This window comes from Rousettus aegyptiacus, unplaced genomic scaffold, assembly GCF_014176215.1.
Source record: "Rousettus aegyptiacus isolate mRouAeg1 unplaced genomic scaffold, mRouAeg1.p scaffold_m13_p_1, whole genome shotgun sequence".
Lineage (NCBI taxonomy): Eukaryota > Metazoa > Chordata > Mammalia > Chiroptera > Pteropodidae > Rousettus > Rousettus aegyptiacus.
The window spans coordinates 151,656,890-151,682,499 of NW_023416284.1; the positions used below are offsets into that span (position 1 = coordinate 151,656,890).

The 25,610-nt window shown below is 36.7% G+C and overlaps 2 protein-coding genes across 12 annotated transcripts in view; one reads left to right on the forward strand and one right to left on the reverse strand.

Annotated features, from left to right (window-relative positions):
- The window catches only part of MCM9 (minichromosome maintenance 9 homologous recombination repair factor), a 65,818-nt gene that overhangs the window by 27,430 nt on the left and 12,778 nt on the right, over positions 1-25,610 (reverse strand). For 9 of the 11 annotated variants that reach the window (XM_036221280.1, XM_016153634.2, XM_016153626.2 and 6 more), the window contains 2 exons: positions 23,798-23,923; positions 22,332-22,451 (listed from right to left, as the gene is read on the reverse strand). In XM_036221280.1, coding sequence (XP_036077173.1) covers positions 22,332-22,451; positions 23,798-23,923 — 246 coding nt within the window. The other 2 variants (XM_036221298.1, XM_036221305.1) reach the window with 2 other exon arrangements.
- ASF1A (anti-silencing function 1A histone chaperone) lies at positions 7,654-18,833 on the forward strand. The gene is made up of 4 exons (XM_016153662.2): positions 7,654-8,083; positions 13,719-13,834; positions 17,016-17,192; positions 18,435-18,833. The coding sequence occupies exons 1-4, from the start codon at positions 7,975-7,977 to the stop codon at positions 18,645-18,647; spliced, it is 615 nt and encodes a 204-aa protein (XP_016009148.1). The 5' UTR covers positions 7,654-7,974; the 3' UTR covers positions 18,648-18,833.

Sequence of the window (25,610 nt, forward strand, 5' to 3'; positions counted from 1 at the left end):
CCCTACATCACTATAGGCCCTACAGACACTGAATTAATAATATAGAATTATAGTGAACAACTCTATGTCCTAAGTTTGATAACTTAGATGAAATGGTCAAATTCTTTGAAATATATAAACTGCCAAAGTTTATCTTGAAAAAGACAACTTGTACAATCTTATAAGTACTTTGAAAATTGACTATGTTGTTAAAACCCTTGCAGTTAACACAGAAATCTACAAGTAGAGATGACTTCATGGTGAATTCTACCAAACATTTAAAGACTGAAATACCAATTCTTCATGAACTCTTCTTTATAAGTAGAAGAGAACACTTCTTAACTCATTCTATGAGAACAATATTATCCTCATATCAAAAATCACAAGAATACTAAAGATCAATATCTCTTATGACTACAGGCACAAAAATCCTCAACAAAATACTAGCAAACCAAACTTAGCAATATATAAAAAGACTATATAAATGCATGACTGGTGCAACATCTGGAAATCAACTAATGTAATATTCCCATATGAACAGAGTAAGGAACAAAAAGCACAAGATCATCTCAACAGAGGCAGGGAAAGCATTTGACAAAATTCAACAACAAGGAATGGAAGAGAACATTCTCAACATGATTAAGGGCATCTACAAAAAACCCAGAACTCACATCATTCTAAATGGCTTAAGATGGACTATATTCCCAATAAGATCAGAAACAAGACAGAGACGTTCACTACATCTATCCAACATGGTACTGGAGGTTCTAGGAAGGGCAATTAAGCAAAAAATAAAACAATAGGCATCCAGAAAAAAAAGATGTAAAACTACCTATTTGCAGATGCAATGATTCTGCATAGAGAAAATGCAAAGAAATCCACTAAAAATGTATTACAACTAATAAACAAGTTGGCTGGGTTTAAGGACACAAAATCAATTTTGAAAAATCAATCATATGTTGGGAGCATTTGAGATTTTGCTCCCTAGCATATGTTGTCAGTTTGGCTCAAATGACTCTTATAAAAATTTTAAAATATAATAAAATAAAAATGAATCTTATGTCTATATACTTGCAATGAAGAATACAAAAATGTGTTAAAATACTAATTCCATTTACAATAGCATCAAAAAGAATAAAATACTTAGGAATACAAAGTATAAGACTTATACTTTAAAAACTATAAAGCATTGTTGAAAGAAATGAAAGACTACTTAAATAAATGAAAACACAGCCCATATTTACTGACTGGAAGACTTAACATTGTTAAAATGGCAATATTCCCGCAAAGGAGCTACATATTTAATGCAATCCTTATCAAAATCTCAGCTGGCTTCTCTGCAGAAATTGATAAAGTGATCCCAAAATCATATGGAAATTCAAGAAATCCCAAATGGCCAACACAAGCTTGGAGGAAAAAACAAATATGGAGGATTCACACTTCCTGATTTCAAAAATTACTACAAAGCTATAATAATCAAGACAATGTGGTAACGGCATAAGGATATACACCAACAGAACAGAATTGATTGTGCAGAAATAAACCCATATATTTATAGTCAATTCATTTTTTATAAAAGTTCCAAGACAGTTCATTAAGGAAAGAATAGTCTTTTCAAAAGCCGCTGCTTGGAAATTAGACATCCACTTGCAAACATGACAATTTGGACCCCTACTTCACACCATATACAAAAATAATTAAAACTGGATCAAAGACTTAAATGTAAGATGCTAAAAACATTAAACACTTAGAAGAAAACACAGGTGTAAATCTTCATTGCTCTTGATTTGGCAATGTTTTTGAGAAATGACACCAAAAGCACAAGCAAAAAAAGATGAAATAGATAATTTGACTTCATCAAAATAAAAAGTTTTGTGCTGCAAAGGCCAACCCCAAGAAAATAAAAAGATAACTCATAGAACAGGAGAAAATTTTTCTAAACCTGATAAATACAAATTTCTGATGTCTCTAATAAAAGATTTGTATTAGAAAAAAACTCTTAAAGTTCAATGATAAAAAGACAAATGACCCAAACTTTTAAATGGCCAAAGAATCCATATAGATGTTTCTCCAAAAAAGATATACCAATAGTCAATTAGCCAATGAAAAATGCTCTACGTTTTTAGCCTGATGACTAAAATGTAAAATGGTCCAGACACTTGGGAAAACAGTTTCGTAGTTCCTCATAAGGAGCTACCGCATGACCTAGCAATTCCATTCTTAAGCACAGACCCAGAGAAATGAAAACATATATCCCTCACGAAAATGTGTATGTAAAACATTCACAGCATAGTTGTTATTTTTTTAAAAATACTGTGTAATCATACCAGGGAACTTGGAGGTAGATTCTTTGCGTGCTGGATTCAAGGCCTTAGCAGGTACAAATTCTACCAACCTGAAATCTACCAATTACCTATTAGCTCATTGGTGAAAACTTTCACCTTCCTATCCTTTTCGGTTTTTGACCTTTCCTAATAAACCTGTATATAAGATGTCGAGTCTCACGAAGCTTACTTGCCTAGCTTCTGTCAAGCATGTCTCCATTTACTGTCGTTTGTCTCTATAGTAACCAACTGAAAAAGCTGCTATGCTTAGCAGTGGCTTTGTGCAAGCAGTGGTCTAGCCAAGAGATGTTTTAAAGATCTGAGTCCTCTCTACTTATCACAACATTTCTCCTGGTTATTAGGAAGGAAAAAGAGAGTCTCTGATGAATGGGGGAGGTGGAAGGTTGGAGAGAAGGATGGAATGTAAAACATGAAGGAAGATGGATTATACATGGAGACTGAGGTCAAGAGGAAAATAAGTTTAGAAAGATCTTCATTTATAAGAGGACTAAGAACACATGGTTAAAAACTAGATACAAGAAACTGACAATTATTAAGCATTTCCATCCATGTTCTTCTGGTCAGAATATTAACATCAATAACTGTTAATAAAAAACATAATTATGATGCTTCAGAAAGCTGACTGATATCATTGATAGATATCCTAAGGATGTTTAACAGTATAGTCCAGCTACGCATAAGGGCGCAGACAGTTTATATCTTCAACAAAATTCTAACCTAACAGTGGGTAGAAATGAATACAATACTGTGGAACTATTATTAAAGATGTGGAACAGAGAATAGGAGAGGGGGATGCTCTTTATGTAACAAATATGGAAACCTTATAAAAAGTATACAGATGCATTGAGGGTTCATCCCCTCTATCTCCCAATCATCCCTTCTGCAACAGGAGGCTTTACCTCAATGGGGAGATTCCTACAGCTTTGCTGTGGCTGGGGACTCTTCTTACTCCCTGTATATACCTGCACCAACCTAATTCACGGAGCTTCACTCCTCAAGAGTTCATTAATCAAGTCATTACTACAATGTCTGCTAGCCTGTAGGTTCTTCCAAGAAACGATACCAATTGCTTTTTCTACATACAAAGTCCATGTTAAGTATTATCTGACACAGAGAAGAAAAAGTAGAGAAGCAGTTGGGCAGCAATTAAAGGAATGGGTTTCCGAGCACTAGTATCCTCATTTGCTATTTGCAGAAGAAAATACGTTACCCTCCTACCTTACTAGGATGTTGTGAGGCTCGAAATGTATGTATACATATATATATCGCATATTTATACATATGTACATACCATATATGTACTGTACACACAGTACACACACACACACAGACTTTATTGTGATACCATGTTACCTTCTATATTGTATCATACTGACTTAATTACATACTTATCTTTCCTACTAGACCATAGGTCTTTGAGGATAATGCCCATGTATGTTTTATCTTTGGATATTCCACAGAGCCTAGCCCGACAATTTTTTTTTTAACTTTTTACAAATTAAGTTCATTGGGGTACATTTGGTTAAATCGATTATATAATTTTCAGGTGTACATTATAATTTGACATCTGGATATTCTATTGTGTTTACTACCCAAAGTCCAGTTTCCTCCAGTTACCATATATTTGATCCCCTTTACCCACTTCACACTCTCCTTACCCCCCTACATTTGACCCCCTTTACCCTATCTATCTTCCCCCTCCTCCACCACCCCTTACCCTCTGGTAACCGCCAGTCCATTGTTTATGTTTGTTTGTTTTGTTCATTTGTTGCTTTTAGGTTTATATAATAATTTCACATAATAAATGCCCTCTCTACTTATGTAATGAGTTATTACTATTAAAATCATTACTGTAGTATTTATTTCTTTTATAAATGCCTGTAAACTCCAGCAAATCTCTACATTGTACATTTATACATAAAATTTTAGTTAAAACTATCGCTAAATTTTGACATCCTATAACTAATAATAGGGGGCCCTTTAAACGAATTAAAGACCATATTACGATAAGCCTTAAATTAAAAAAAAAATTTAGAAGTTGGGGACAATAATGTAAATATCTCTTCAAAGAGAATTCAATACAGTGAAATGTAATTACTCCAGGAGGAATCCAGGATTTGAACAAAGGCAAGAGGTAAGCACTTCCATTCCTATGATAACTTCTGCAGTAGGCACTGAGACTTGATTTCTTAGTTGTACTACACCTTAACTCACTCTTTCATTTTGTTTTGTGTGTGACTTCAATTTAACTTCAAATTTAAGCTTTTTAAAAGTCCTCTATAGAGGAGATTTGAATCATAGAAGCAAATTGCATCTTGTGTCTTCAGAATTTAAGCTGTATGTCTAATAGTAGGTACTTCCTTTGAAGAACAGCTACAGCATACTACTCCTATGCCACAACCTACTGGCATGGCTAAATGACCTCTTCACTTCACACCACAGAAAGTACTCGATAACTGACCAATAGCAGGATCAAATACGTTTAGGTTACCAAGTAAGCTTAATTCTGAGCTAACAAAACTTACAGCTGTATTAGTTTGCTACGGCTGTCATAACAAAATACCAGACTGGTGGCTTAAATAACAGAAATGTATTTCTTGCAGTTCTGGAGGCAAGGAGTACAAGTTCAAAGTGTAAGCAGGGTTAGTTTCTTTTCAGGCCTAGCTCTTTGGCTTGCAAATGGCTACTTTCTTGCTGTGTCCTCACATGGTCTTTCCTTTGTGCATGTATACACTTTGTACGTTCAAATTTCCTCCTCTTTGAACAACATCAGTTAGAGACTGGATTAGCACCCACCCTAAGGGACTAATTGTAACTTAACCACTTCTTTAAAGGCTCTATCAGCACATACAGTTATAGTCTGAGGTACTGGGGGTTAGTGCTTCAACATATGAATTTGGTAAGGGAATACATTTTGGCCCAAAACAATAGCTAACTAGGCTCATTTATCTCTGTCCTAAGCACTAATTTAGGCTTTGCTCATCTTAGAGCCAAAAAGCTCTTTCAGCCATCCTTCCCTCAAGTAATCTTACAGAAAGAAGCAATCTGGGGATTACATTCTATGTAGCTCTCCAAGCATCATGTTGGCCCCCTTGGGTACTTAATACATTAAGGCATTCATGGTGACTCATCTGTTGCAATACAGTTAGCTGTTTGAGAGTCACTAAAAAGTTGTTCAGAAACAGATCCTATAGACTGTCTCTGAAAGCGGAATGATGCTTTTACAATTTCTCCCTTTACAACATGCCAGTTAATTTAGAAATATGCCAGGGCACATCTGGGAAACCCTTTGGTCTTTCCCGTAAAGTAGTGTCAATGGTGAGAAAACTACTGGAGTGCTCAAAAACTCTTTAATATTTCTGAAAAGCAGTAATAAGATGATTAAGATAGGACAGGCAATATGAGCGGTTTGGAGCCAATTCCTGTGGCTTCCAGTGAACTCTAAGGTAGTATGTGACATGTTAAAAGATGTTAAAGAAAATAAGCCAAACTAGTGGTATCCAGGTAGATCTTCTTACTTCTTGGTGATACATATCCAACGAAAGTGAGTTTCATGGTAAGATGTACATTATGACACACCTATAGAAATAGAGCAAAATGCACTTCATCTTATCAAGCTTACAATGCCATTTTTATAAAGTGAATTATAATCTCTTAAGTGGGCCTGCAATAATCAGAAAACAGCATACCATTCTTAAGGGAATCATGTTTTAATCTTCGAATGGTGATTTATCTTATATATTTAGTGTCTTATAGCATACAGAAATTTGCACCTTATCTTAGCTAGCCTTAGGACCAGCACTAATAAGAACAAAGAATAGTTTATCAGTCATAGTAATCTGTGCCTATAACCAAAGTGTGACTCACACTCTAGTGCACACAAATAACTGGGCTTGAGGAAACGACGTCTGGTAGGTTCTGTTTGACTGTTTAATTCATTGACAATAAAATGGAACTCCCGCTTTAAGTAGTTTTCCTAAATGTGGGGAGGCCTGGTATTAGCTGTCCCATATTAACTTTCGAAAGACCATTATATGAAGTCTCATTAAAAGCAACCTACTTAAGTACAAACAATGCCTAAAAAATGACAACTCATAGTTCTGAGCACTATAATAGAAAAAAACTCTTTCAGCACAGATGACACTTAAGAATTAATTTTCTCTCTGAATTTAATAGCCAAGTTTAGTGGTTCCATTCACAACACTTAAGAAAATGATGGCTATGAAAAGTTGGTAATAACACAAGCCTTTATACTTTAGACCACCACTCTTACTTAGTAAATAGAAACAGTTTAACAACCTCACGAATGTGTTAAAAGTTCTCTTTCCCCACTGTGGTAGTCAAAGCACCATAAATGAATCAACACTGAATGTAGATGAATCAATCAAAGGCTCCTCAGAACTCATAAATGGTGCTGTGAATTTTTATTTACTAACGGTTTAAGTCATAATTTTTTTTGAATATCATGTCTTGGTACGCCTGTGTGTTCTCAACTCTCTTTTTCCCTTAACCCTAATTAAATGTTGCCTTTCGGTCTCCTGATAATTCCATTTTCTCCTTTTATGTCCCTGTTATGTCCACCAAACAGCAGCAACCAGGGATGTAATAATCCCACTTCTAATAATCTTTCCTTATTCTAGGGCTTTCCAGATTAGAAAGGGAGAAATACGACCCAGGTGCAGCCCAAAAAAGACGTATTCATATTTTCAAGCAAAATCTGCGTGCAAAAGCGTCTCCTCGCCCTTCATTTTGTATCTATTTAACAGCGCTGTTGTGCCCAAACGCAGATATTAGCTAAGAACTAGATTTCCAAAATGGCTTTGCTCCTTTCGAGCCGGCATCGATCTATAAAAATGCAATTTATTTCCACTGCAACCAACCCTTCTCCCTACCACACATATCACCCAGTACATAGATAGCTGAACTTAATCTGTTGTAGACAGAGAATCACATCTGCTAAATTCAGTACAGAGGAGCCATAGCCGTTGGACTCAAGTAGAGTGAATTAAAAAAAAAAAAAAAAAAAAAAAACCACGAAGCAAACCCGAGCAGCGGGCGTCGCCCAGGATCGCGCCCTCCCGCCGCTTTCGCCGCCGCGAGCACGCCTCCCCGTTGCGGCCACGCCTCCCCGACCCCCGCCCCGCCCCGGCCACGCCCTACGTGAGGCGCGGGAGCCGCCGGGCTGGGGGCGGGGCCTGCTCCGCCCCTCCCCCCGCCGCCGGCGGCCTCCGCGAGGGCCTCCCAGCCCGTATTCCACTCACTTTGTTCTCCGCCTTTGTCCTAATCCACACCAGCAGGTGGAGCCGCAGTTAAAGTTTCCGAGTCCATTCCGGGAGCGGGAGCCCATCTTGCTCGCCGCCGAGGCCCTCGCTGGAGGAGGAGGGTCAGAGCTCGGGTGCAGCCAATCGCGAGCAACGCTGCTAGTTATCAGAGCAGAATGGGCTGTAGTTTAGTGAAATAGGAAAGCTGCAAAACACTGTGGAGTGTTCCCGTGTAAATAAAAAGAGGAAAAAAAAGTTTCTCAAGTCGCCGCTGCACTACGTCGGGCCGGCGCCGGGGCGGGGGTCTGCGCTCTCCCGAGCGGCCGCGCGCTGGACTTTATTGTGCCGCAACAAGCCCCCGTTCCCATTGTTTGTGTTTTTTTCAAAATATGGCAAAGGTTCAGGTGAACAATGTAGTGGTGCTGGATAATCCTTCTCCTTTCTACAACCCATTCCAGTTCGAGATCACCTTCGAATGCATCGAGGACCTGTCTGAAGGTGAGTCGGCGCCCGCCCGCCACCGGGCTGTCAGTTGCGGGCTGCAGACGTTGAAAGTTTCCCGGGCCCGGCCTCGCGCGGGCGGCCGGTGCTCGGCGCCGGGCGGCCTGCGGGCTGCGGGCTTGGCTCTGCGGAAGGAAACTTGAAGTTGATGGACGACGGCCGCCGAGGGGCGCGAGGCGTTCGGCCGCAGCCCGGGCTCCTGCCGCGGCTCAACTTGCTAGGAACTTGTTCGAGCGGAGGTAGCCATGTTGTCAGCTTTGTCTGGCGGACGGGCGGCTCGCGAGACCGGCACCCGCGCCGGCGGCACCGGCCCGGGGTAGTGCCGGGCTAGCCCCGCGCCGCGGCCTCCACGGTCCCCGCGGTAAGGCTGGGAAGGGAGAGGCATGTGTGTGGTCGCGCCGGCGAGTTAGAAGCGGAGCCATCTTACCCAGAGTGGAGAATTGGGCCACCGACCCTGGCGTCACGACGCCTCCTCTTCGCGGGTGACGAACACGGCGGCCCTCCTGCCCACCTTCCTGCCTCCGAGTGGAAAGGCAAATCCATTTTTAGAGCTTACGCTGGAGTTTCCGTACTCTCCTGGGTGGCCATGCCCAGCCGCTTTGGGGAGGAGAGCGAGGCTGTCCTCGCGCTGATTTCTGGCTCCCTCGACCAACCAGCGGGGGAGGCGGGCGCAGGCTCGGCGCCGCGGGCCGGGCGCCGGCGCTCCCCGGGGGCCGCGGGTGCTCCCTGGCCGGCGCTCCCGGGCCGGCGCCCGGGATGCTCCGGGCGCCCGGGATGCTCGCGCGCAGGCTCGCCCCGACAGACGTAGACTCCTTTCTTTTAATGACCGAAATCTTCTCTCCTTTCTCTCAGGAAGAAAATATTGCTAAGCTAGAAAGTTACATTTAACCCTAGAGCAGAAATAAGTAAAATGCTTAGGTAATTACCATGACTTAATCACTGGCTTCAAAGTAGTTTGAAAGACTTTCTTCAAGAACGTGTTGAAATCTAATTAAGATTTCACATCCAAATTCCACATCCAAACACCCTGAACATAAAACACAAAAGTGGGCTAGGAAACGGCACTGCAAATTTTTTTACTATTTTTCTCTAAAGTCTTCAAAAAGATAAATAATTTTAATATGTGCAGTAATATTTAGAAAGCTAAAACTTGCCAAGGTCTTTTCTTTTTTGCGATTTTATTAAAATAATCCAGTGCTTCATTTTCAAAATTCAAGGGGAAAAAACGTTTAATATCAGTGGTAATTGTACAATTAAATAGAGGACATACTTATTTACAAACCTATTTAGCAAAGTGCATTTAAAATTATTGTTAATCAAGGCACGTAAAGCATTTTCACTTTGAAAATTAGTTTTAATCTCTAAAATGTATTTTACATAGGGTGTTAATTTTTTATTATAAAATTATGCGCTCCTTATAATAAACTTTTAAAGTTGTACAGCCATAAAGTAAGTCCTCTGTACCAATGGCTTCCTCATCTCACTCCTGTAAGGAACCATAATTAACACTTTAATCTGAGCTCCTCCTCCATACAGTTTACTATATATAAAGCATATATGCACATATATAATACACAGTACATATTTTGAAAGATGCTTCATTTGTTAAACTAGTTTCTAAGGCCATCGATAATAAAATTAAAGGGGATTTTTTTTTTTATTACTCAGAAATCATTTGATTACTTATCATAGTATGACTATAACATTTCAGCTACCAGGCCCCCTTTTTTTTTTTATACCAGTCTGTAGTTTTTCCATTTTATTGCCAATTACATATAAAAATGGGTAAATATAACAAACTACTGACCATTCCATCCCAACTTAGTGTTTTAGGCATTAGAAATTCTTCAAATTATAAGTATTCCTCAAGTGATTCTTCCCATTTTAGGAGCCAATTATAAAGGATGTTGTTACAGGGCTTTGATGTTGGATGAAACCTGCCATCATGGATGCAGAACTATATTCAATTTTTAACTGGGATCTATTCAGAACCTAACTGAATCACATCGGAAATTTTACGGCACTAATGTCAACAATGCATCCACTTGTATACTTCACTTCCCAGGGCGCCTAGACTGGGCATTTAGTATTTTTTCAAAAGAATTTAAGCTGAGTCATACTAAAGCTGCAAAGGAATCTTTCAAAAAAGGTGCCATGTTTTTGTACTCCACCTAGAGGCTGTGTGAATTAAGGAAATTAAGTTTACTTATTAGCAAAGGCTTATGAGAAGTCCCATACTTTCATACTACTGTAGTTCTTTTAAAAATCTATTCTTGAAATGAAACTACCAAATATTCTGAAAAATTTTCCCGTTATAATTTTGTCTCAAGTCCTAAGCAGAGGTTGGCAACCATTTTTCATACTTTAGCTTTTTAATAGCCTCCAAATATTTTCACTTTCTGCCCTGTAAAGCCTTGAGGAGTATACTTGCTTTTTAAGATAATTTAGTTTTTCTAATATAAGGCTTATGACAGTGGGTAGGATAGCAATCCACAGATTAAACAGTCTTTTCTGTCAGGGGAATTAGAGGCCTTGGATATATTTGATCTGATGGTCAGTCACCAAGCCTTCTTTATAAATTTTGACTTTCCTGCTGTCTTTGTTATAGGTTTCTGGTTCTCTGCTTCTCTATTGAATGGGGCCATTAATAAAGAAAAAAAAAGTTGATCAAATAATAATTAGGCTACCCTCAGTTTGAATACTTACAATGTTCCAGAATTGAGTATGGTGCTTCCTACTTTCAAATTTCAGGCTTGTTCTAATTCCCAAAGATTACATACTTTCCAATAGACCATAGGTCTTCCCAAGTAGTGTAATTAGTTTAGAATTCCCATGGTGACTTCTCTCACTCCCACCACAAATGGAACTACATGTAGCCTGGGATTACCATGTTTAAGTGAAACTGTTAACTTTTTAAATATATGAATAAACTCCTTCAGCTGACCCTATTCCTCTTTCCAATACAAGGGGCAGGGGAATGAAAGCTAGGTTAAAAAAAATTAAGAATACAACTGATGCTGATTTATAAATAAGTACTGAGCATTTTAAGCTCAGTAGTTACAGCAGGCATCCCATAACCATAAAAATTAAGGTATAGGTGTTCCCTGAGTTAACAACCTAGATTATTTCCCCATAGCCTCTGCCCTCACCCATATCTCCCCTCTCCCTGCAATTCTTTTATTCCACTATTCATTGGAGAGCTAGAAAAGGAAGAAATTATCTTACATTTTTGGAAAGAGGTCAGGCTTTGGAGTTGCAGAGACATAGCTTGGATTCTGATTCTTTGATTTACTAGCTGCATGAATTTGGGTCGATTACTTAGCCTCTCAGAGCCTCAACTTTCTTGTTTGCATAAAAGGTCTAATTAAATCCATAAGATAAAGCTGTTGAAGTGTAAACAACAGGTGTGATGTGGCACGACCAATGCCTAGCACATGGATTTTATAAAAGGTTTATAAGTCATGACTATGTTCCTCTCAGTCCTCAGATACCAACTTACATCAATTAGGCCAAGAGCACTGTATGTAGTAGTACGAATACATATTAAGTGAACAAAATATGAAAACCTCCACATGACAATTCCTTGGCTAGTTTAATAACTTTCAAACCCATCTTAAAACAGTTATGCCCCTTGGCTTTTGGTTACCCACATCATTGGCCACTTGTTTTGTAACCTACTTTATGGATTCTTTCTCATCTCCCTAACCCTTTTAACTTTGGACAGCACCAAAGTTCACTCCCTAGAAATCCTACCTATTTTCAAGGCTTTACTTATTGACAGTTTCCAAATTTTGACTAGATCTGTTCATTATTTCCACTTAGATATCTAGTAGATATCACAAACTGAACATGTCCAAAGCGAACTCCTAATTGTTTCCATCCCCTATCCTCACACAAAAAAAGTGACTCTTGCTGCCTCTATCTTCAAGATTTATCCAGACTGACTGCTTCTCACACCCACGGGTACATGTGGTCCAAGCTACCATAATTTCTTGCCTCAATTGTTAAAATGGCCTCCTGTTTCTTCCCTTGCCCTCTTAAAGTTTATACTGAACACAGCAACCCAAATGATCCTTCTTAAATGAAAGTTAGATCATGTCACTCCACTCAAAACCCCCAGTAGCTTCTCATGCCACTCAGTGTAAAAGCCTAAAGTCCTTATGATGGCTTTCACAAAACTTTGCATATCTGGTCATGCCTCTCACCCCTAATCTCATGGTGGGTTATTTTCTCCTTTGCTCATCTGCTCCTGCCCTAGTGGCCTTCCCTTTTTTCTTGCCAAGCACCTGACTATAGGCTTCTATACTTGCTGCTGCTTCTGACTAGATATTCATATTGCTTATTTCTTAATCTTCACCAGCAAACTGATAATCTAATGAGGTCAGATGTAGGACCCTACATCTGGAAATGTGAGAGAACCTGGAAATAAAATGGTCTAGTCTAGGACAGAGCCATGACATAATAGGTCCTCAGAAATGATTACTGACTTGATAAAAGTATAAACCTCATACTTTATTTAGTTCAATAAATTGCAGTTTATAAATACCGTGTGAATAAGTAGTACTGCTATGCTATTTATGGTATCTGTTTAATGAACAAAAAATATCTACACAATTATACAAAAAAGGCAACACATGGTGGCACTAACTAGATTCTTCACAAGTGACCCAGAAACACCCCCCTGGGAATGCTGGAGTAGTCTCAGTGCAGTGAATCCAAGAGGCAGGGCACACCGTGCTTAACACCCTAAGAGGCCCAGGAGGTCTCAGATGATGCGTATTTGTAGAGTTTCTTCCTTCCCCTTCTAAAGAGAAGGCTCCTTCAAAAGATCAGTCCTTCTACTCATCTCTGGGTTCTCCTCAAAGGGCACACTGTAAAAGGTGCTCAATAAAATTTGAACTGTATATGACAGAATTACATAAAATGTCTTCGTTTGCACTTTAGTGTGTCTTGCTCCTCTTCATGCCTGTTCTTATTGTATATACTTGTGTATCGAGTGGTAAAGGATCCTTGGTTCCCTCTTCCCAATTTAAAGAATGCATGACACGAGGGAAAAATCCCAGGTGTGGTCCTTTATCAGCTGATGAGCTGAAACCCTTTACTTCTGAGCCACAGGGAAGTTGGCTTTTTTCTACTTTGGATTTTTCCACTTTGGAACTCTTTGGTGATTTGGACCTGTGTAACATGGTATGAGGCAGTTCTTCCCAAGTGTTCAGTAAATTGTTAGAAATGTGACACGAATGAAGGGGGGAGGGATTCCACAGCCAAATAAATTTGGGAAATGCTGACTTAACGTTACTGGTTTTTATTAAAAGATGTTTCAGAACACTTAACTCTGTCAGTGTGCTTTATGAATGAATCCTCAACACAAGGTTGAAGCATTTCCCAAGTTTTTGGTCTTTTTTGAGGATCCCTGTGCATGAACCAGTGTTTCACAAAAAGCATTTTGAGAAACCTGGGTACAAAAGGTAAGAATTTCATAAGGAGCAGTTCAATGCTTTTCTGGATTTTCTGCTATGAGAAGCCAATATTAGCAGCCAGTAAATAGCTAAGTGGACATAAAAAGGGTCCCTGATGTCATCTTGTAATGTAATTACTGAATATGAAATAATGTTTTGTTTTTTAATCCTAGACTTGGAATGGAAAATTATCTATGTGGGCTCTGCAGAAAGTGAAGAATACGATCAAGTTTTAGACTCTGTTTTAGTGGGGCCTGTTCCTGCAGGAAGGCATATGTTTGTATTTCAGGTAAGATTATTCTTGGTATGCTAAATATATTTCTAAACAGACTATATCTCGTGGTCTTTATCCTTTTGGGGTTAAATCACTGCTTCTGCTGCATTCACTTTTTATCTGCTTCTATGTTTTAGGAAGTCACTGTGTCATAAAGGAACGCCACCTCTTGATTTTGTGTGCTAGGGATGTTGATGTGATATTTACTTTCAGTTTTGCACAGCATGGAGTAAACCTTATACTGTGTCATGGCACACATGATGGTTAATGTTAGGCTCTTCCTGTGAATAGTCCCTTAGCGTCAGATTTTCAAGGGGGTAGCTGTCTAGCAACCCTATCAAAATGCATACTAACTAGTATATAGTTAGTAATATGCATCTTCATTTTATGATTTCAGCCATAATATAACAAAAACAACTTTACTTCAGCATAATTAAGCTAGGTTAACAGGTAGAGATCTGTGTGATCTTGGGTCACTGGAATTGAAGTCCCACTTTACTAAAGCTTCTAATCTACACATTTTTTAGAGGATTACTGTTATAAATATATTACTTTGTTTATTATTTGTGAGAGGAAATTCTAATATAAATCATGAGGACAGTATTTGGGTCTGTGCCAAGACTTCAGACATTGTCTTTTGATTCAAAAGTGTTACTTCTTTTAATTCATGTTAAATTATTGTATAAAACTATTCAATTTCCAGTTATCCTTATTAGAGGGAAATATTTATAATAGTCCAAAAAGTAACTAGCTATAGGATTTTAAGTTCATTTTGTTAAAAGTATTTCTATACAAAGAGTCTCATCAGTTAAATAGAACCCACTGAAGAGACTTTATCCAGAGAGAAAATTACCTCTTTCTATCCCTGACTCCCCATTTTCTTACTTCACCTATGGGTCCAATTTAAATGAATACTGTTGGTCAGATATAGGCCAAGAATCACTCAAACCAGTGGTATCTTTAGAGCTGCTACGTTTCCCTCCCATCTCCTAAATAGAGAATGCAGAACCTTGGTCTCCTAGTCTTAGTGCTTTTTATTAACAAGTGTGAAATAATTTACGGTACCTAAACAAATAGTTTAAAAAGCTCAAATATATTAACTGCAAGAGACTCAAATCAATTAATTAAAAGTGCTGTCAACCCGAGCTGTGTGAGTGCGTAACCTTGGTGAAAGATGTGGGTACCACAGAATGAGTGGTATAGGGGAAGCACTGCAGTTATAGACCTAGTTCAAATCCTGTTTCACTGCTTGCTAGGCACATGTGACAGGCTCTCTAACCTCCCTCAGACACTCCAGTCATCTATAAAATATGGATAATATATTATCTCATGAGAACATTCATAGGATTCAAGACAAATAGTGCCCTATTTCTATAATTAGAACTAAATTTATAGTCTTTAGCTTCTTGAAATTGTTATATAAAGAAGCAGTATTTGCTTTGACCTACAAGCTTGGTGAACCCTTACTTGACTGATAATTTATGGCATACTAAGAAACTTAGTTTGACATGTAGTGACATACTTTTTTATGCTACTATAAAAACTTGCAAATCTATTTCTGAAACAAACCTTTAGAAATCTTTTCTATGCGTTTGTTGTTAAGAACACTCTAAGCTAAAAGCTTAGGAGTGTTAAAGGAAAAAAAAAATTGCTTCTAGTGATTGTCCTATGGTTTTACCTTGGCACATGTTCAAAAGTACAGAGGAAGCGCATTTGATTTAGATTGTATGTTCAGCTGACCATGTGTTTTACAAAATGTACTATTATCAGCAAAAAGAGACTGAAATACAGTTTTTGTTCTGTGCCTTAAACTGCCGTAGTATTCTTGTCTGCCATCATTTTGCCTCTCATAATAAACATGCCTTTCTCATGAGTGTGTCAAAGATCTCTGCCTATCACTTCTCCAATCTAAATGATCAGAGAGGCCTACAGGTTTTTCTCCTTGAATTTGCTCAAGCTGAATCCTTTGCCAAACAAGTTTTAAAACACAAACATGCCTAGAACCAGTTTGCTGAGAGGAGGGGAAGCAATATGGGGGATAGCTCCTTAGAAATACTGAAGTCTCTATTTCCCATCTCTACCCATTTCCAGGTACATTAGAATCTCTGGGTACCCTGGAAGTAACCTAACCCCTTTAGGGAAGAGGGCGTACAGGATCTCTAAGATAAACCACATGTTCTCAGGACAGACTCTCTGTCCCCATTCTGGTATTTCTCCAAAGAGATCATAAATCACTTAAGGGCAGAAACTAAGTTATGAATGAATTTCAAAATACTGTGTATATATTGTGTGCCCAGAGCTGTCCCAGACATAAAATTATAAAGATGAACTGGATGGGACTCCTGCCCAAGATAAAGCTTAGAATCACAGGCAAGATTAAAAGGTAAACCTATTTAGATTGTTAGACATCCATTAGTAAAGGATTTGTGTCAAGTAAGATTCGTGCACAAAAAAAGATTGCTATTATAACTTTTGAATTAGAAAGGGTTTCACTAAGAAGGATACATTTGATGCAAACTTTAGATGAATTTTAAGGAATGGCCTTTTAGGCCATGGGAACAGTATATGCAAGGCACAGAGCATGAGAGATTATCATTGCATTTTAAAGAACCTGTGTAATTCTAGAACAAGAATACAGGGAATGTGAATGGAGATGTGGGTTGGAGACAATTGTGAAGGGCCTTGTAAATGAAATTAAAGAACTGAGATTTCTATCTCTTAGAAATGGGAGTAATCTGAAGTTTTAAAACCTGGTGAAGGATTAGGACTACATCTGTGCTTAGATAGCTAATGCTGGTAGTACTCCTAGTAATAGGCTAATTTAGGTCTGAAGGTTATGACAGATTAGAATCATAAGACTATTGATGTGTTTACTATATTTTCTGAAAGGCTTCATAATTGAATATTGCATAATCATTCATAAATGACAACATGCTGCAGCCAGGTTTATTTTCTTCTATAAGTAGTGATGCTTTCAAGTACTCAGGGTACTTAGATATACTGTGGAGAAACACGTTAACTATATTTTCTGGTTATAAATCAGTCTCAAAAGTCAGCATTTGCCTTCTCCAGTATGATTTTCAAGTTTTTGTTGGTGTGCCCTCAAGTGATAGTGCACAAGGTAGTCAGAACTCCAGTCTTTCTTGCAGTTAACAATCTTTTGTGATGTGTTTCTTTTCTTTTTAAATTATTCTAGGCTGATGCACCTAATCCAGGACTCATTCCAGATGCAGATGCAGTAGGTGTCACAGTTGTGCTAATTACATGCACCTATCGAGGTCAAGAATTTATTAGAGTTGGCTACTATGTAAATAATGAATATACTGAGACAGAATTAAGGGAAAATCCACCAGTAAAACCAGACTTTTCTAAGGTAATGTTCTGACTATTGCGTTTTCATTACTCTTACTATACAGTTTTTTAAGCAATTGCCATTTCATAGTAGACTATGAAAATGGCTTTGAGACAAAGTAAATTTGAGGTCCTTTTGCCAACTGGGCAAACTAAATTGTTCCTAATGGATGACCTCAAATCTCCAGATGAGTCATTAGTAATTAATATTGGTCAGGCACCTTGAGAGTCTCTGACATGTTAAGAAATTGAAAGTGCCTCCTGTAAGAAACAGACCTTTGTTAACGGCTTTCTGTATGGCATTTCTTATACATCATGATACTATTCATTCAAATTCATGTTTGTTATACTGATAATTCCATAATATTTTTGTCTGTAACTGTTCTCAGAATTGAGGGGGGGAGTTTTGTGTTTGTTTTTCATGTGAACATTGTTTTCTTGGAACATCTATATGCCTTATATTATCTGCTATTCCTAGAGGTTAAACTAAAGGTCTTAACTATTTCTGGTGATGGAAAACAGTTTAGCTTCTGGGTGACAAACTGAAATCTCAATACTTAGTACTTCATGATTTTCTATTGGGAATTTTAACAGTTTTTATGACTGGTGATTTTTGAGGTTGAACACACCACTACCCGCCAGATCATGTAAAAAATTACATAGGAGTAAAATGGAATGTTCTTCTTTCTGATAAAATAAGGCTATAATGTTTTTTATCCTGGTGTAGGACCTTCCATTGATCTGATTAGTTACCTATATGGTGCCTTGTATAGGAGAAAGAGAATAAACTAGAATACTCTTTTTAACAATGAGCCATAATAATTAAAAGTTAGGAAACCACCAATAACATTTATATTGGGGAAATTTTTCATTTTCCTTGAAAATGTTACTTAAGAGATGCCACATCAATCTAAAGAGCAAATTGTTTGTTAAAGAAAGCATCTTTTGAACCATTCACCTTAAAAAAAAAGAAGAGATTCTCTCCCTTTTATGAAACAGAAGTATTGAGGTAGGTAGATATTTTGTTGGCTAGTAAAAGATCTGGATAAATTCTTTCAGATTCTCCATATCTTGTTTCCATTAGGATAAAATAATTTCTTTGCTGCAGCCATAGTCCTTGAAGTGCTTTTTTGATTTATACCTTTGTACATATGTGAATGTAGCCCTTTTGAGTGCTAATAGAACCATTTTGATAAGCTCTTATTTGTGTAAGAGGATCTAATTATCTTAGTATTTACCATTACATATTTCCTTCTTTCTCTAGCTTCAAAGGAACATTTTGGCATCTAATCCCAGAGTCACAAGATTCCACATTAACTGGGAAGATAACACAGAAAAACTAGAAGATGCAGAGAGCAGTAATCCAAATCTACAATCACTTCTTTCAACAGATGCATTACCTTCAGCATCAAAGGGATGGTCCACGTCAGAAAACTCACTAAATGTCATGCTAGAATCCCACATGGACTGCATGTGACTACCTGCCATCCCTTTAGTACAAATTAAGCTATAAAAACACACAGAACTATTTCCCTGAAATTCCATAAGTCATAGTCAAGACACAATGTGAAGAATTTGTTTAAAAAAACATCCTGTAGAAAGTTTATAAGAAAACCAGTATTTGAGCAAATTGTGGAATATAAATACAACTATTTTTAAGTAATTTTTTTCTCTAATGTGTTATTTTATTTGTTCTGAAACTAATCTGATCAAAACATATATATTGTTTTCTTCTCTATATGTAATTAAAGCACTTATAAAGAAATATGAATCATTAGACCAGGCTGTAAAGATGTTTTAGCCTCCTGGACAATAATCTTTGGACCACTATTTTACTGGCCTTCAAAAGAACAAAGTTCACTTCAACTAAAATGTTTTTTCCTACAGTAATGCAATTTGGTTTTATAATTCAAGGGGCAAATTTCCTTTTTTTTTTTTTTTTGCATATCCTTAAGAAATTGGAAGTCAACCATATGCTACCAAGAACTTTAGGATCTGATTTTCCAGGTCATCTTCAAGCCTCCTGTGGCTATTACAGTTCACATAATGTTACCATTCAATTTGGTTATAAGGTCATAACAAATATGGTTAATTCTTTATAAAGTTCTCTGGTTATGGTTTCTGTTTTTGTAACAGTTTAGGACATCAGAGCACTCCTTGAATCATACAGCATTATTATCCCATGAATTCAACACATCAAGAGCAGATATAAACTCCCTAAGTTTAAGAATAGGAGAGTATAATGACTTAGATCTATTCATTAGATTTATAAAAATACTATAAACTTAACTCTTTAAAACTGTTTTCACAGGTCATTTGTTGACAGCATTTATATAAAAACAGTGGATTTGGGAAGGTATATTTAGCTTTATCGTAACAAGATAAGTTACTATTTTGGAAATATATATATTTTCACACATGTAGTACTCTTCTCCACATATATATTTTCACACATGTTGTACTCTCCTTCATATTCCCTGACATTCATGCAGAATAAGATTAGGCATATTTGTGGTTGATATAGTTTAGATAGCTTTTCCAGATGTTTTTTTTAAAGCAATCTTGGAAAGCATTAAATGGGCCAAAAGGTTCTTTTTCTTTGATGAGAGCTAGGTCCTTCCTCAAAAGTTTCTTAACACTCCATTAAATTAAGTGTAGAATATTTTCATTACTCTTGCTGCTAAGCAAGACATCAGCCATATGATGCAGAGTTATGCAGTGCCTTCATAACTAAAACTTTTATACTGCACTTTTTAAAGCTTTTATTTTGAGGAAGGGAAAAAGGGCATTTGAATATGGAATCTAAGTTGTACATATTTCCTGTCATTCTAAAAAGTGAACTTGTGAAGCAAAATTTTGCTAAATGTTAAACTTTGAAATTTAATATACCAGATTATTAACATCCTGTCCACTAACTAGTTCATAAGTTTTAAAAGCAAAATACATCCTGTTAAAACTATATGAAGAAAATTTCATTTTTGTCTAATTGCAATTAAAAGAAAATGTTAAAATATTAAAATGAAAATAAAATACTTTCCAACAAAGAGCTCATTGATTAATATAACAAGGACAAGATATGTGCTTGTTATAAATAAAGCATATATAAGACAAATTACAAATAAAGCAATTCATGGCTGAGTTTTTATTCTGATTAATTATAATATTGGTTTGTATTGACATCTAAGGGTTAGGTTTTTATATCAATTTGTAAACAGCCAATTTTCACATAAGTTTAAAAACACTAAAAATGGCATGCTTCAAGATAATTTTTAAAAATTACAATAGAATTCAAATATTAGAAACTAAGTTTTCCCCCGTTTAGCCTTATTTATGGGGTATCAGTTATAGCTAGAAGGTTTAGAACTGTTTTTCCCCTTTTTGATCATAGTAAATAGCTGTATCCTGAGAAGATAAACATGAACAAATTACTTATCCCTCAGAAGAGATGGGTGAGTAGGTCGGAGGGAATGAGGATATCATTAGAGCTGAGAAAGCTCATGAAGTCTGAGGAACATGCACGCATTTGCTCATTTATTACATAACCTTAGGCTTCCATGTGGTCTTACCTTTTGGTTTTAGGATTTGGGGTTTCTAGTTTAACCAAGAAAGTCTATGGCAGTGATTTTCAAACTTTACTATAATCCATGGTAAAAAAAAAATTAAGTATATGACCCCATAACAGGAATACATTTATATATAACAATTTTCATGGACACGCACCCTTATAAGTATGCTTTACTGTGTGCAGTGTATTCTGGCATCTTGTTGTATTTCATTTTGGAAGTGCTGATTTTGACTCTGAATTGACATGACTAATGGGTTGTGATACACAGTTTGAAGAAAGGCTAGTCTGGCCCTTTTGGTAGACAGTAAGTAGCAATCATTTTTCTATAGTTCTAAAATTTACATGCCCTATACCTGTCTCATCTCATTTGGATTATGATCTTGGATTAAAAAACAGGAAAAGTACTGATATAGTAATCAGTAGCCATTCACTTTAAAACTGAATACTCTGAAATTATTTGTAGCTCACAGATAGCTTAGACTCATTTCTAGGTACTATGTATTTAATTTAGGAAACATTCCACATAATTACTTGGGGAACACCTTTATTTGTCATTTTATACAGAATTCTAGAGCACGGGCATAAGAATTTTAAAATGCATATGAAACATTCTTTATATTCTTGCCTACTTCCCTTCCAGTATCCTGAAGCTCATTCAGGATAATGGACAAGCCTCTCAATTCACAAATATCTACTTGTCAATTTTTAATATACTGTTCAGTTATATTCCAAAACCTGAGAGCTCCTTAGAATGGGGGTCTCATTATGTAGGACCATTAATGGAGCATTTGCTGCTTTATGATAAGTTTTAAATATAAGCTTCTCATAAGAAATTTGAGCACAAGCTATGGACATTAGTCTCCCCTAACGAGTACCAAATAACATCTGTAAAATGTGAAACCAATGGCCTATTAAAGGACAACAGAAAAAATATTTCCCCAATCAAAATGGTGTAAACACATAAAATGGCACCAAAACATGTTTAAAATAATTTCTTCCTAGTCACTTTATAATTGTATCTTGACATTTTGTCTGCAAAGGCTTTTAACTAATTGTTGAATCATCACAATGTACGAACAAAGCTCCACATTGCAATAATGAAAATACACTTTCCACATACTAAGACATTTTCTACCCAAGAATTTTCCATAGAAGCTACCATTCCTGGTGACATCTTTGGGCATGAAAATGCCTTAAGCACAACACCATTTACTTTTGTAAAGTGAGATTTCTTTTCCCCCTTATTTATTTCAACATTCTATTTGTTGGGTTTTCATAAAATGCCAGGTGAGACTTTTTCTTGCATAAATATGTATGAAGTTAATCACTAGAGAATGAGAAAGTCAAATAGGATCATTCAGAACTAAGATGCAAAAAGATATATTGGATAAGTTTTTGGAAAAAAAAGTTTTAAGTGATGGAGTTTTTAAAATACTTTCTCAAAGAGATAAAAGAAATGCTATATATTTCCTTCAACTTTTGACAATTCAAAAGTTGGCTTGAAATTTATCCAATTATAGGTGCTTTTCATAAGAAAAAAAAAGCATTGTGTTATCTTTTGTAGTAACATTAAATTGAAAGTGTCATGTAAAATACCTGCACTAGTAGATCCAATTCCTGTGGTAAGCACAGATCTTGGTGTAATCTTCGCTGCATATTTGAGGAATTGAGATTTCCCTGTACCAGGATCCCCAACCAATAAAAGATGAGATTCACCTAGAAATAATAATGTAATGTTTTAAATTCCCATGAAAAGACCCATGAACAAGTGTAATCAATCAAAAAGAAACAGTCTACTTGGAATTCCAACATAATTTATATTTTATTTAGTACTTTTAAGTTAAGGTTATTTGAGAAAGGATTTAACTAGAATATCTTTTGGAAAGTTAATTGTTATAAATAACCACCTTTGATTTCTGAATAACATTTAAAATCTAACTTCTAATAGATTTTGTACTATTTCCAGATGTTTAAAAAAATGTTTTAACATTTTTAAAAATTTGGGCTTATAAAGTTTCTAATTTTATTTAACTATTTTTAAATACCAAACTTCTGTGATTAAATCTTTCCATACAAGCCAAACAAGTATTATACTCTATTTTTATTTAAGCACTTTTTAAAAAGTGTTTGGGGCTTTATAAGTGCTTTATAAATGTCACATCACTTATGATTCCAACAGATAAGTGAAAACTTTTTCATTTTATGAAAATTTTAGTTTAATGAAAGACCGATCTTAGACTTCTCTTATTTTTCAAATGTAACAAAAAAGAACATAAGAATATCCTGTGGTATGTATTATCTCACTGATCAAATTTCTTCAGTAATAGTTGAGTATTTTATAAATGTATTACTAGGAAACACCTATTTAAGCTCGATATTTAGCAGAGTGCCTAGCAAACAGGTGGTAATCAACACACAATACACATAAACCTTATCATGCTTCCATACTGTACTATATGGTTTTAGAGTACCTACTAACAGCCTGATTGACAATAATGTTCTGTTTCGGTTTAGTCTATGCCAGATTCAGATCAGTTAAGTGTGTTAACCACAAAAAAGCTTTCTGCCATTTGGACATAATTACATACTTAGAGTAATCTTTGCTAGAATGTGTGACCGACAGCAGCACCACACGGCAGATGGTACATTTGCTACCCACCAGCAGAAGGGCAATCAGCAGGCAGATGACTGAGAGCAGCAGTCTGAGAGAAACACACTATCCGTCACAGATGGAAAGATGTGACTTGGGAGACATTAAAAGGAATATTTCTAACCTTTTCCTCTTGAAGAGAGACTGGAGAGCCAATGAAAAACAGTAATGAAAATGTAAAGATTTTATTTTGTGGCACCCTTAGACAATGGAGCAGAACTATATACTCATTGAAAAACTTAGAATTTCTTTTAGTCCTTAGAATTCTAGAAAGTAGCTCCTGATATACAGGTGTTAAGTATTAGACAGTCAGGAAAATAAAGTTCAACAAGCAATTTTTATTCAACAGAAAAATTCTAGCTTCTCTCCTATATATGTTAATACTTTTCAAAATTTTCAAATAGACACTAACCTCTGACTCGTGTTCCTGTGGCATCGGTCCTTTGAATCCCACCAGCCAGCACCATGGCCACAGCAAGCTTTACTAGATACATCCCAAAAACTTGAGGGCATAAGCTGGCCAATATTTCATTCCTTCCTAGGAAATGCAGAAAGATCAGGAGTTACTAAGAATTTTCAAGAAATCTTAAATGAAATTTTCCTTCTAATCCTATCTTCCTATAAACACACTGTACCAAAATGATCAAGCGGACCATTTCCAAATGACTAAAAAGAGTGAAAAACTTAGTTCTGGTCCTAAAAGTCCTATTCTTATTAATGCCATGACATGAAAAGTCTGCTTTTTATTCCTGGATGCTATGTGCTTAAGTATCTATAAATTTATCATACTTCAGAAGAGACAGAGAAGAGTCTTCTTTTCTGCCCCATCAGGCCAATGTTATCCTTTAAAAATTATATTGGCTGTACTTTCTGAGCAGTAATTTCAGTAAAATTATTCCACTATCTAAATAAAAGGTGCTCCATCTCAGAAACAATGAGTTGGATTGTAGGAGCCAGTAACCTTTAAATCAGTACAACAGGTACTTGGAGCTCGTGGACCTTCCCCAGAGGTTTAAGAGAAGAAAAAGCAATCCACCCTGTGAGTCAAATCAGCATTTGCTCTGAACTGTCTGGTAAATTCTGTTTTATTAGAATAAGTTATTAGGGTATTGGGGTATTCATTCAACTCTAGCAATCCAAGCTGCAGTCTTGGATTCCTCTAATTATATGCTTAAAATATGAGACTATCAGAGTTTCAAGTTCTGTTTTCAAAAATGTCAAAACACCAGATCTGATAATCTGCCTAAGAATAAATCCATTAATAGAGTAGGTATTTCAGTCACTGGCCTAATCAACCCATAGAGGAAACTATGATATTCTAACAAGTCTTTCCTGAGCCTGTTTTAACATACAAGGATCTACCTCTGTGATAGCACCACTCTGTGTTTACATCCATATTACCAGAAGCTAATGTCCACATGCTGGTAACTAACTTGCACGTCTCAGGCCTTTTATACTTATCTCTGAGTGTGTACTCACGTTTCAGTGATAGCTGTTTTGACGAGGAAAATACTCATACAAGTATTTCTTTAGCTGATAATTCCAGTTCCAGAAGCTTTCCTGCCAAACTATCAAGGGAAAGGAAAGTGTCTTCCTCCATAATTTGTGGCCCATTATACAAAGGCTACTTATTATAATGAATCAAAATCGATGCAGTGGCAACTAAGCTATGCTGAAATGTGCTGGGATGGCAGAAATGGTGAAGAAAGAAGATATTTTAGTAAAAAGGGGACCAAAATTAATTGGTAAATCTTGAAAGGAAGTTCATTAACTGTTGGAAGGAATCTTCTTTCCTGAGGCAGGAAAGCCCAGAAGAAAAAAGATAAAGTAAGTCCTGAGATCTAAGCAGATGAAAAGACCTGACGCAAGGCAGGTAAATTCTGACCAGAATCTTGAGATTACACATAGAAACAAAGAAAGAAGGAATAGCTCCATCAAGCAGGGTTAAGAATAAGCAAAGTGACTTGGGAGAGATCCAGGTCAACACTAAACCAAAGAGCCAACTCTGTTGAATAGAGGTGGATTCAGTGACTAACGTGCCCCCAGGAAGCCTTATCAGTGGTAAAGTGCACAGGCTCTGGTGTCAGATGCCTGGATTCAAATCCCAGTGTAGCTGTCTGACCTTGGGCAAGTTTCTTAACCACTCTACCTTCACTTCCTCATCTGTAAAATGGAGACAATAATGGTATTGCATAGAATTGTTGAGGATTAAAGGAATAAGCGTA

Coding starts and splice junctions, on each gene's coding strand:
- ASF1A (XM_016153662.2), top strand. CDS start 7,975: ATGGCAAAGGTTCAGGTGAACAATGTAGTGGTGCTGGATAATCCTTCT. Junction 13,835..17,015: donor GGCATATGTTTGTATTTCAG/GTAAGATTATTC, acceptor AAATTATTCTAG/GCTGATGCACCTAATCCAGG. Junction 17,193..18,434: donor TAAAACCAGACTTTTCTAAG/GTAATGTTCTGA, acceptor TTCTTTCTCTAG/CTTCAAAGGAACATTTTGGC.